This window comes from Macaca fascicularis, chromosome X (genome assembly GCF_037993035.2).
Source record: "Macaca fascicularis isolate 582-1 chromosome X, T2T-MFA8v1.1".
Lineage (NCBI taxonomy): Eukaryota > Metazoa > Chordata > Mammalia > Primates > Cercopithecidae > Macaca > Macaca fascicularis.
In genome coordinates, this window is record NC_088395.1 from 161,507,192 (window position 1) to 161,519,717 (window position 12,526).

At 50.1% G+C, this 12,526-nt stretch overlaps 2 protein-coding genes across 2 annotated transcripts; both read right to left on the reverse strand.

Annotated features, from left to right (window-relative positions):
* Nucleotides 1-721: 721 nt before the first annotated feature.
* On the reverse strand, nt 722-2,784 carry LOC123571316 (40-kDa huntingtin-associated protein). Its single transcript, XM_045384145.3, has one exon. It carries the CDS (start codon nt 2,764-2,766, stop codon nt 1,297-1,299), a length of 1,470 nt encoding a protein of 489 aa, XP_045240080.3. The 5' UTR covers nt 2,767-2,784; the 3' UTR covers nt 722-1,296.
* Nucleotides 2,785-3,342: 558 nt separating this feature from the next.
* LOC135969154 (histone H2A-Bbd type 2/3-like) lies at nt 3,343-5,780 on the reverse strand. The gene has a single exon (XM_065538078.2). The coding sequence runs from the start codon at nt 3,836-3,838 to the stop codon at nt 3,491-3,493; it is 348 nt and encodes a 115-aa protein (XP_065394150.1). The 5' UTR covers nt 3,839-5,780; the 3' UTR covers nt 3,343-3,490.
* Between the last annotated feature and the right edge of the window lie 6,746 nt (nt 5,781-12,526).

Here is a 12,526-nt window from a genome sequence, read left to right on the forward strand (position 1 = left end):
CTGCCTTGCAGTCACATGATCGCACACCACCAAAGGGGCCACGCACTCTGATTTCACCCACTTAACTAAAAGTTGCAGCAAAATCCCTATTACAGGCCAGGCGTGGTGGCTCATGCCTGTAATCCCAGCACTTTGGGACCCCGAGGAGGGTGGCTCATTTGAGGTCAGGAGTTGGAGACCAGCTTGGCCAACATGGTGAGACCCCGTCTCTATTAAAAATACAAAAATTAGCCTAGCATGGTGGTGCGCGCCTGTAATCCCAGGTACTCTGGAGGCCGAGGTAGGAGAATCGCTTGAACCCAGGAGGCGGAGGTTGCAGTGAGCCGAGATCACGCCACTGTGCTCCAGCCTGGGTGACAGAGTGAGACTCCATCTCGGGGATGGGGGGGCGGGGGGAATCCCTATTACAAATAAAAGCTGTTGTGATCCACACTGCATATACCTCTGGGAAAAGAACCGGAACCGTGAATTCCAATGCAAATTGATGCATCGGCACCAGACCCACTGCATTGGACACGTTTGCCTTGCAGTCACCCCAGTACGGAGCACATCACAGATGATCTCTGCAGGTTCGTTGCCCACATAGGAGGCAGGCATAGTGCAAATTTCAAAGGAACGAACACATCCTGGAGCCCAAAGAGCTATCTGGTTCTGCTTCTGGCCTCCTGACAAGTAGGGAAGAGAGTCACATTTTATAGACGAGGGACACCAAAACCACACATGAGGAGTGCAAGAGTAGCTTTATCATGGATTTAGGGCTGTGGTTACAAGGAAGCTGTAAGGAATAAAATGACTCCCCTGCCACGAAGACGTACTGTGCGGACGAGTGGAAGGAGAAATGTGGCCATTACAAAGACACAGAAATACCTTCAGAAATGAGGGGCAGGATGAAATCATCTAGGGTAGGTATTTAGAGGGAGAGTGCCGTGCAAAATAAAATCCTCACTATGAAACAAAGGCGGAGGCAGGAGGCTGCGTTGGGTGGAAGAAGCAGAGGAAGGAGACGAAAGGGACTGTCATTTTCATGTCGTGGCTTTTTAGAAGACGGCGGTGTCCTCTACTCTGATTCTATCAAAGTGTGTTCTTGGGATGCAGGTAACGTTCAGCCAACGAAATAATTCCTATGGCGGCAACAGGAATAACAAAACGCAGAAGCGGGAACGATGTCTTTTTTATTCCTCCCCAGATGCAAACGTGGATGTGTGAGGTTTGGTAACAGGCAAAGTCATCTGGTTCACGTGACTGATGGGAATCCCCTGCGGTCTGGGCAAAAAGTCACTGGGTGAATGGGATGGATCAGACTCCCTGTCCTGAGGGGGAGACGGTTTCTTGCAGAACGAGGTGAAGGAGGTGGTTCTGCTCAGCAGTCAACAGTGGCCACATCTCCACCTGCAGCGACTTGATGGCTTCCGTGTCCTTTTCGTGGGCAGCCATGACCAAAGACTGGAGCAGCAGAAAGAGCTCCTCGGGAAGCTGGCCGCTGCTCTCCTGCCCGTGGCTGTCAAAAGCCTCCCAGGAGTACTTCTCCAGGGTCTGGGCGTGCTCCGGCAGCAGCTTGGCCGGCGGTGGTTGTAGGAGGAGCAGCAGCAGCACGCGGGACACCTCGCAGCGGACCAGCACGTCCGAGAAGGCGCCCAGGGCGGCGGGAGAGGGCGCCGCCGAGCCGGAGTTTGGAGGAAGCAGCGCGGCCGGTAGGGCGGGGGTCGCCCCGGGCCCGGGCCCGGGCTGGGGCCCCGGCGGCGGGGGCGGCGGCAGTGACTGCACCGGGTGGCTGCCGTGCTCCCGCGCCAGGCGCTGCATGCGCGTGAAGACCGCCAGGGCGCCGGTGTAGTCGCGCGCCAGCAGCTGGCAGGAGGCGGCCTCGCCCAGCGCCTGCAGCGCGGCCAGGGGCAGCTGGGGCAGCTGGAGCTGGGCGGCGCGCTGGAAGTGACCGGCGGCGGCGGCCGGCTGGCCCAGGTCGCGCAGGGCGGCGGCCAGCTCGAGGCAGAGGGCGGCGGCGGCGGCCGGCTGGCCCAGCTCGAGGTGCAGACGCACCGCGGCGCCCAGGGCGCTGGCGGCGGCCTGCAGCGGCTCCCCGTAGGCGGCGGGGCAGACCAGGCGCTGGCGCGCGTCGCGCTCCTGCCGCAGGAAGAGGCGGGCGGCCTCGGTGAGGGCCAGCGCCTCCCCGGGCCCGTGGAAGAGCGCCTGCTGGCAGCGCGCCACCGCCAGCTGGCACCAGGCCGCGTACGGCAGACACTCCTGGGCGCGCAGCTCCCGGCCCAGCTGTCCGAACTGCTCGCCGGCCTCCGCCACGTTCGGCTTCCGCAGGAACCGCTTCTTCAACTTGTTCGATACCAGCCGGTAGCGGGCCAGGAAGTCCCCGGCCTCGGGTCCCGAGCCGGCGCCGCCGCCCAGGCCGGCCGCCGCCGCCGCCATGCTCGCCGCCCCAGGCACTTCCGGACGCGCTGCCGCAGCTGGCGGACGGGCGGGGCGGGGCGGGGCGGGGCGGGGCGGGGCGACGTGCCCTGCGTCCACCTTGGCGGGCTGCCGGCGTGCCGGCGCCCGCTCCCCAGCCCGAGCGTGCCCCTTGCCCTGGTGATGTGCAAAGAGCGGGATCGGAGGCGGGGCCTGGCCGGGCTGTGAGCGGCGCATGCAAATCCAGGGTCTCGGGGATGCGGAGCCAAGACCCTGGGAAGGTACGCGGGGCCTGGCCGGGCGCCAGCTGCTGCTAGCTCGGCTGCAATGCAGATGGTCTCGCTTGCTGAAGGCCTCCCACAGCCTCTCCATCTGAACATGACCCAAACTAAACTCGTGACCCTAATTCCGTGTCCGTGCATTTCTCGACTGTTTTCCCCCCACCGCTCACTCCTCCATCTTCCTGTCCAGGGCCCCTTGCCAAGCGCCGGGTCCACCTCTCCGTCCCCAGCCCGGTTGCCTTTAGGAGTCCATCCTGTCGCAACGCTGCAGTCATGGTCTTGAGGCTCACCCGCCCCAACGAACGCCATCATGCTGAGGACTTTCCCGGGCAGGCCCTGACTTGCTCAGAACCAGCGGGGGTGTCCCCTTCCCACCCAGGGCCAGTCCCCTGCACTGTCACCGGGAGGGACCGCTCCTCTGTGCCATCCCTGACTCCCACCCAACCCCAGACCCCCACCACCTCTCCATCCCTCCAGCTGTGGAGGTCTCACAACCCCCCACCCCACTCACCGCCCACGCCCCCAACACACCCCATTCACCGCCCAGCCCCCCACCCCATGTCACCACCCACCCACCCCCACCCATCTCACCGCCCACGCCCCCCCCACCCCAAGGCAAAGTGACTGAAGCAGGCAGGTGGGTTCCTTTAAACATTTTATTGACAGAATTAATGAAGACCCAAGACTTTGGGGCCCGGGTGGTGGGGGTTGATTTAAGGCCGGGGGTTCGGGCCGGGGGATTTGAGGCCGGGGAGTTTGGGGCTGGGTGGGTGGACGAGTGGACCTGCCAGGTCCCAGGGGCCGGGCGTCAGAAGCTAGTCCCCGCCGGGGGCCACTTGAGAGATGGTGGTTGTGTCAAAAAGGGTGCTCAGCAGCCTGTTGTTGTGAACCGCCATGTCCAGCAGCAGTGGAGTGATGTTCCTCTCTCCGTTGTTCTGGGCCTCGTTGCCCGCCAGCTCCAGGACCTTGGCCGTCAGGTACTCGATAACCGCAGCGAGGTAGACCGGCGCCGTGGGACTCAGGCGCTGAGCGTAGTGGCCCTCCCGTAGACCGCGCTCCACCTGGCTCACCGAAAACGAAAGCTCCGCTCGGACGGTGCGAGAGCGGGTCCGCCCCCGGCCACCAGCCCTGGAGGACCGGCGATGGCTCCTCCTCTCCGACATGCTGGGCGTTGAGTGTGCTATCTCGGCTTGCCCTAGCTAGACAAGATGGCTCTCAAGATGACAGTTACCGCGTCCAGTACTGTGTATCCTAGCGACCAGGGCCCAGCCCCTCATTGGCTGGGGAGCCGAAACCAATGGGCACGCACGTCCGGTGAGGGGCACGCACGCGGTGAGGGGCACGCACGCGGTGAGGGGCACGCACGCGGTGAGGGGCACGCACGCGGTGAGGGGCACGCACGCGGTGACGGGCACGCACGCGGTGACGGGCACGCACGCGGTGACGGGCACGCACGCGGTGACGGCCTCACAAGGGACACGTCCATCAGGTGACCTCAGCGCTTTCCCACTGGCCTCGAGGGAGCAGGCCTGGGCCTAGAAGTGACTGGAGGGCCATGGTGGGGGGAGGGGAATCCCGCTCGCGACCCTCTCTCTGCCAGTGGGGACTCTCCCTTTCTACTGGATGGGAACATTGTGGGAAAGACAGAGGGGTGGGCGAGGGGAGAGTGGGTACCACGCCTTCACAATGTTGCACATCCGTCACAACCACCTAGTTCCAAAACATTTTCAACACCCTCAGAAGAAACTGAAACCCCTGCACCTATAAGCAGTCACTTGCCACACGCCTCCTTCCACACCGCCACTACCAACCCCCACACCCCGCCACACACAGCCCTCTCCCCCCGCCCATACGCACGTTCCCGATAGTCCCTGGCAACCACTTGTCAATCTGCTTTCTGTCGGTAGAGGTTAGCCTGTTTTGGAGATTTCCTATAGATGGAATCGTACGACCAAATGTGAGGCCTTGTGTGTCTGGCTGCTTTCACTTAGCATAATGGTTTCATCAGGGTTCATCCATGTTATTCACTGCTAGAGTATGGAAATACCACTGATTGTTGCAGATTGATCTTGGGTACTGCAGCTTTGCTGAGCACACTCAGATAGGGTTGGCGTATTAGTCCGTTTCTACACTGCTATAAAGAACTGCCTGAGAATGAGTAATTCATAAAGAAAAGAGGTTGAATTGCCTCATGGTTCTGCAGGCTGTACAGGCTTCTGCTTCTGGGCAGGCCTCAGGAAACGTGCAATCATGGCGGAAGGCGAAGGGGAAGCAAGCACCTTCTTCACATATTGCAGCAGGAGAAAGAGAGAGAGAACGTGCGCGAAGGGGGAAGGGCTGCACATTTTCAAACGATCAGATCTTGTGAGAACTCTATCACAAGAATGGCAAGGGGGAAGTCCGCCCCCGTGATTCTGTCACCTCCCACCAGGCCCCTCCTTCAACAGGTGGGGATTACAATTCGACATGAGATTTGGGTGGGGACGCAGAGCCAAACCATCTCGGGTTTTTCTTTTTTTTCCTTTTGATGGACTCTTTAGTGTCCTCTATATAAGAACATGCCATCTATGCACGTATGAATAGAGATGGTTTTACTTGTTCCTTTCCAATCTGGATGCCTTTTATTTCTTTTTCTCGACTAATTGCCCAGACTAGAACTTTGAGTACGATGTTGAATTAGAAGTGGCAAGAGAAGACATCCTTTTCTCATTCCTGATCTTAGGGGGAAGTCAACCAGTCTTTCACCATTAAGTATGATATTATCTCTGGGTTTTTCATGGATGCCCTCTACCAGGTTGAAGAAGTTTCTTTCTATTCCTGGTTTGTTGAATGTACTTTCATGAAAGGGTATTGCGTTTTGTCAGATGATCCTTTTTGTACATGATTAAGATGACCATGAGTCTCCCCCGCCCCCGCGCCCCCCGCCGCTCCACCATGCATTCTGTTAATACGGTGTATTATATAAGTTGATTTTCACATGTTGAACCAACCATTAATATGGTGTATTATATAAACCGATTTTCACATGTTGAACCAACCTTACATTTGTGGGATAAATCCTGTTTGGTCATAGTGTATAAAGAGTGGTCAATAAACATTTCGTTGAAAGAATAGGAGTGGATCTGGCAAGCTTCTTGGAGGACAGTGCGTGTGTTAAAGAATCTGTAGCATGATGAGAAGCCAAGGCACTGGTGGGAGGAGGGGAGTTGCAACCAATTCATTAAGGCTGGAGAGTAGGATGCCAGTGGAGTAGTAGTGGTTGATGTGGCTGGGAAAGAGGTAGGCAGGAGCCAAGACATGGAGGCTCTATTATACCATGCTCAGGGTTTAGAATACCCTGTAGGCTACACTGAACCCACTGTGGTCTTTCAGCTTGGGAGTGACATGGTCTGATTTGCCTCTAGAAGGATCACTCTGGAAGCTGCATGGAGAATTGAACAGAGAGGATTGTGTGTGGAGAATAGAACAGAGAGGACTGAGATTGGAATTAGAAAGCTGCTGTATTATACCAGTCTAGAAATGACAGATATCTCAACTAAGACAATGGCATTGGTAGATAAGATTAGGGGACAGAGTCCATGCAAAGTTTAGGTAGTAAAATGGCACACAGTAGGCACTCACTACATATTACTCATACTGGCGAACCTAGCTGGAGACATGATAATTCATTGTCTCATTCTTCAAAAAATATTAAAGGGTAGTGTCAGGCATACTGTGTTAAGCATTGAGACAACACCAACGAGAAATATAGATCAGATCCCTGCATGCAGTCTGGTGGAACATACGGACAAGGAACCAGTGTATAATTATAACACTATACTGCGATAAGTGCTATGAGAGGGGAAGTTCAAAGTGCTGGTTATAGTTTGGTTTGTTTGACCCCTCCAAATCTCATGTGGAAATTTGAAACCAGTGTTGGAAGGTGCGGTCTAATGGAAGGTGTTTGGGTCACGGGGTGGATCCTTCATGAATGGCTTGGTGCCAGCCTCACAGTAATGAGTGAGTTCTCACTTGATTCATTCCCACAAGAGCTGGTTGTTAAAAAGAGTGTAGCACCTCCCCCTCCCCCCGCAACCTTGATTCCTCTCTCACCATGTGATCTCTGCACTTGTCGGCTCCCCTTCACCTTCTGCCACGAGTGGAAGCAGCCTGAGACCCTCACCAGAAACCAAGCAGATGCCAGCACCATGTTTCCTATACAGCCTGCAGAATCATGAGCCAGATAAACCTCTTTTCTTTATAAATTACCCAGCCCCTCAGGTATTCCTTTATAGCAACACTGATGGACTAAGAAATTGCTGTAGGAACACATAAGAGGAGTAATTTACACAGACTTTTGGGATTGGGGAAATGTTCCTGGAGAAATGGTGTCCAATATGAAGCTTGAAGAATGAGTACAAGTTAGCCAATTGGAAAAGTGGGGCATTGGTTGGCAGGGAAGGGGCATGGCGATGGGGAAGTGAAAAAGCTCTAGTATGACTCCACAGGGGTAGAGTGAGCTGACTACAGACTTTGGAGTCATTCCTGGACAAATGGGATGAAGGAGGAGGTCTGCGTATGGGTAGGAAGATGAGTTCAGTCTCGAGCATGTGAAATTTCAAATGCTTGTGGGATATCCATATGGAGATGAAGGATATTTGGCTTAGGAGTTCAGGAGTGAAGTTAATACTGAAAATATAGATTTGCGACTCATCAGGGTAGTTCTTGAAGCCATGAATGTAGTTGAGACCATTCAGAGAGAGCACATAGAATATATAAGGGGACCAAGGACAACTTCTTTTAAGGGGCAAGCAAAAGAGGAACATCATTGGAAGAAGACTAGAGGAGTGTCTCCACAGATAAAGTTGGTGTGGGGCGGGTGGAGGGGGGGGGCATGCTGAAAGATAATCAAGCCAGAAAGAGATGAGAGCAAAGGTTCAGAAGGAAGCCAGAGGAACTGAACAAGAAGTGACAAACTCAGAAACACTTGCTGAGTTCCAAAATGATAAGCATTAAAACCTGTTCACTGAATTAAGCAATGCAAGTGTTGCTGGGGGCCTTGGCAAGAGCAATTTCAATGGAGGGGTTGGAGGCAGAAACTAGACCAGACTTGTACTAGGAGCTCGTGAGAAATTCCAAGACATATCTTCCCAATACTGGGCAGCATGATAAATGTCCACATTAGAGAGAACTGGTGAGCAGGCCATGCTCAGCCAAGGCATTTTACATGCCTAATGGAATCTTGCGTAGAAACCTTCTCCAAGCGTAGAGGTGAGGGTAGGTCTGATGGCAACAATCTCACTTACTTTTCCTTCGTCTGCGAATGTCTTGATTTCCCCTGCATTCCTGAAGGTAATTCCACTTTGTAGACAGGGTTGCAGTTCTTTTGTTTCGCCACTGAGAAGTGTTATGCCGCTTCCTCTGGCCTCCATGGTTTCTAATGAGAAATATATTGCCATTCTACTTGCTTTTGCCATATAGGTGAGGTTTCCTTTCTCTCTCTCTCTCTCTCTCTGCTTTTGAGACATTTTTCCTAGGTCTTTAGTTTTCAGAAGTTTGACTGGGATGCTTCTTAGTGTAAGTTCCTTTAAGATTATTCTGTTTGGGGTTCACTCAGCTTCTTAAATGTATAGGTGTGTGTCTTTTGCCATATTTAGAATCTTCCAGCCATTATTTATTTGAATACTTTTTCAGTCCCACCCCCTTCCTCCTTTCCTTCTGGCACTACTACGATGACACAAAAGTTAGCTCTTTTGTCATATTCCCACAGATCTCCAAGTTTCCACTCATTTTTTCCCCCAGTCACTTAGGCTCAGGCCACATGTTCTGACTGGGGGTTTTAATGTTAGTTCCACTTCAAAGCCTTTCCAATGGTATTTGGTTCTGTTAAGCATGATCAGCAGTCTTGGAGCTGGCGAAGTCTATATCCCTTACTCAGTACAGTTCTCGAAGTCCTTTGTATGTTGTATAGGATCACATCTGTACATACACAGCTTGGGGGTAAGCCCAGAAGTTCATACACAGCTTCATGGGTTTACTTTCCCAAGCACCTCCTCCCTCCCTGCAATCTCCCCAGCACTTTCTGGTTCCCTCAGCTTCCCCTTTTTAACCTTCTAGCCAGAAAGCTGTTGCTATTGCTTTAGGTACTCTTCTCTGCCACACACTTCCTGTGCCTTTGCCTTCCTCTGGTGTCATTCAGCAGGAAGACCAAAGAGAGAAAAAAGAAGGCATGGGCACCCTCTTGGGACCTACAATCAGGGAGGAAGGTTACTTTCCTTCAGAGTTTTAATCACCTGAAGGCCCTGGCGGCTGCCACTGTCACTGTCTCTACCTCTGACACCACCACTGCTGCCACAGGATTGCCTGTGGGCTAGAACATGAAAGTACGAAGAAAAGAAGAAAGAAAAACCGGGGATCCCCTTAACTATCGCTGAGGGTTGGTATTCCCTTTTCCCTCTTCTCAAGTCAGAACCAGAGCTCTCTCTGTTCACACCACTGTCTACTTCTAACTTGCAGGCTACATTGAGCCAAGGATACTAAAGGGGGAAAATGTCAAATTCACTGCTCTTTCAGTGGTGCTTCAAGTTGTATGTAGTCTTTCCCCAGTCTGCCTCCTTCCATATACTTTTCAGAGTCTTCAAATAGCTGGCCCATGCACTGTGTCCACATTTTATAGCTGCATTCAGTAGAGTGTGCATGCTTCATCTCGCCCAGGAGCAGAAACATTCTGGAGATGTTACATTTTACTTTTATATTTAAGTGGAACAAATTTGTTCCCTTGTAAGTAACTGATTTTGTGTGTGTGTGTGTGTGTGTGTGTGTGTGCGCGCGCGTGCGCGCGCGCTTAGGTGCAGAAAAAAATTCTTTGATTTTGAAGTACCATAACACAACTAGAATATATCTCAATATTGATTGTCCTGCATCAATTTTTCCTGGTAGAGACTTTGTCCTTTTGAGGAGCAGGTTCAATTCTTCCTTTATTTCTGGAAACTTTTCACATACGGCATCTGTGGATATTTTTCTATTCCATTTATTAGGCTCTTTACTTAAGGCATGTAAATTATCGTAATGTTGGATAAGCATTAGCGTGACCACCTAAAGTTCTTCCTCCATGCGCTTGTTTTGATTTGTATGCATATCTCTTCTGCATCTTGCTCTTCCTAATTTACTTCTTTGATCCACCATGTGGTTCTTTGGGTTCTCGGTTTCTTTTCTGAGCTCAGTAATCTCCTTTTTAAAAAAAAAATCAAATTTGGTTACCAATCATCTGGTCTTTGAAACTTTGTTAAGTTGAAATCGTATTTTACATGGCTTAGAGAAGTCTAGGGTTAGTTGCATCTGTTCCTTGTTTTATGCATTCTTCCAGTCTGTGATGGTTATCTGTCTTTTGTATACTATGATGATTTCTTTCCTACTCTTCTTTCTTTCTTTCTTTCTTTCTTTCTTTCTTTCTTTCTTTCTTTCTTTCTTTCTTTCTTTCTTTCTTTCTTTCTTTCTTTCTTTCTCTTTCTTTCTTTCTTTCTTTCTCTTTCTTTCTTTCTTCTTTCTTTCTTTCTCTCTCTCTCTCATTCTCTCTTTCCTTATTTCTTTTCTTCTTTTTCTTCCTTCCCTCCTCCCCTCTTCTCTTTTTCCCTCCTTTCTTCCTTCTTTTTTCCTTCCTCCCTCCCTCCCTCCCTCTCTCTCTCCTTTTCCCTCTCCCTCTCTATCCCTGTAGATTGTTAGCATCATTGCTAAACCATCTATTTTTATTTCAATTATGGAAAACTGTCAGACTTTCTATTTGCTCTAACATTCTGAGGGTGATAATTTGAGGGCAGGCGGGATGTTGATTTCAATCTACCTTTTTTTCTAAGATCTTGCTAAATATCGTCTATCATGCTCCACTCCATCCATGCAAGGGTGTGTCTTACTCTGAGGGTTTTGTTTTGTTTGCCCAACTCAGCACAGTGTCTTGGAAAATGGAAAGAATTGGGAGCCTTCCTACCGCTGGTGAAATCTAGGAGTGGCAATTGAGGGCTTCTATTCACAAAGGTATTTACTTAATTTTTTTTCTGCTTATTCTCTCAGTCCATTTCTCCTCAAGTCAGAGAGCCTTACATCCCATTCTCAGGATCTAACTGGCTCACATTGTTTTTCCTCAGTATTGCTTCCAGGGGGTGGGGACAGAATCAGAAGTGTGCTAAACCAGCCATCCTCCCCACTAGTGTGTGTGTGTGTGTGTGTGTGTGTGTGTGTGTGTGTGTGTATGTATACACACACACACACATTCCTGGGAAGCCACTTTCCTCCCTCTCTCCTTCCTTCTCCTGCTTCTCCTCCTTATTCTTCTCTTCTTCTCATTCTGCTTTTTACCATTATTTATTTATTTATTTATTTTTTATTTAGTACGAGAGGGGAAGGGAGATTCTTTTATCTTTCTTCACTCTACCATCTTTTACAAATAAATTGTAACAGTACTGACTCCAAGTTAGATAAAAGCTTGCGTGCTTGAATATGATTATTGCTTTGCTTGAGTTTGTAGATTATTCACTAAAAATAGCCTCAGGAAAACAGGACCTTCAACAGAGATAAAAGAAAACACGCCAACCAGCAACTCTGGGAAGGGGCTGACCAGCCTGGTAAGAATAGGCTGACGGTGCCTGTAGAAGGTCACAAAACATTGACCAAGAAAGCAGTGATTAACTGCCCACCTGAGACTGAATATGTTTTAGAAGAATGTTTTGATCATTATTTCCCCTACTTTCCCTGAAAAACCCCTAATCCAGAGGCACAACTCAGAGAGGTGATCACTGAACTCTAGTTCACTGACTCCTCCGGGTTGCTGACTTCTCAAATAAAGCTAACTTTCCTTTCATCAAAGCTCCTCTCTTTGAGTTTTTGGCCTTCAGGTGATGAATGGCCTGGACCGGAATTCAGTTACAAAATCTCTGGTTTTGGAGGGTTATTTTTTTATTCCTGGGATATATTCTGGCTGACTTGGAGTTAGTTTTAGATAAATGTAAGCTTTCTAATGGATCTGAATCCACACTAAGGGATATGAAATTTTCAAGGTCTTTTTATTTTTAATCGCAAACACTTCATTTTATCAAATCTTAATCGTCTCCAATTTCACCACAGACAATACAAGGACCTTGTCTTACAAGTCAATGCTGTCCAGTATTTAGTTATAATTTGGTCAGTTATATGGTTTTCATGCAGTCTATTTTTTTTTTTTTTTTTTGACTCATAGCCATGGTTACTAGTTTCTTTGTTTACCGTTCCTCTGTTGCATCTTGCTTTGTTCTTTTCGTTCAATTTCCTTTTAGTGGAAGAACATCTTTAAGTCATTCTTTCAGTGAGGGTTTGTGAGTGGTCAGCCCTCTCAACCTTTGTTGAAGAATACCTTTACTGGCTGGGTGCGGTGGCTCACACCTATAATCCCAGCATTTTGGGAGACCGAGGCGGGAAGATCACGTGAGCTCAGGAGTTCGAGACCAGCCTGGGCAACATACTGAGACTTTGTCTCTACAAAATAATAAATAAATAAATAAATAAATAAATAAATAAATAAATAGCTGGGAGTGGTGGTGCTCACCTGTAGTCCCAGCTACTCGGGGGGGAAAAAAAAATTAGCCAGGCATGGAAGTGCACACCTGTAGTCCTAGCTACTAGGGAGGCTGAGGCGGGAGGATCCCTTGAGCCCAGGAGATCGCACCACTGTACCCCAACCTGGTCGACAGAGTGAGACCTTGTCTCAGTAAATAAATAAATAAATAAATATTTAAAAATATATCAAAAAGAATATCTTTACTTCACTCATTCTTGAACTGTAGTTTAGTTGGGTATGACATTTCCCCCCATTCCCCGAATGCATTAGTGATATGATTCCATTT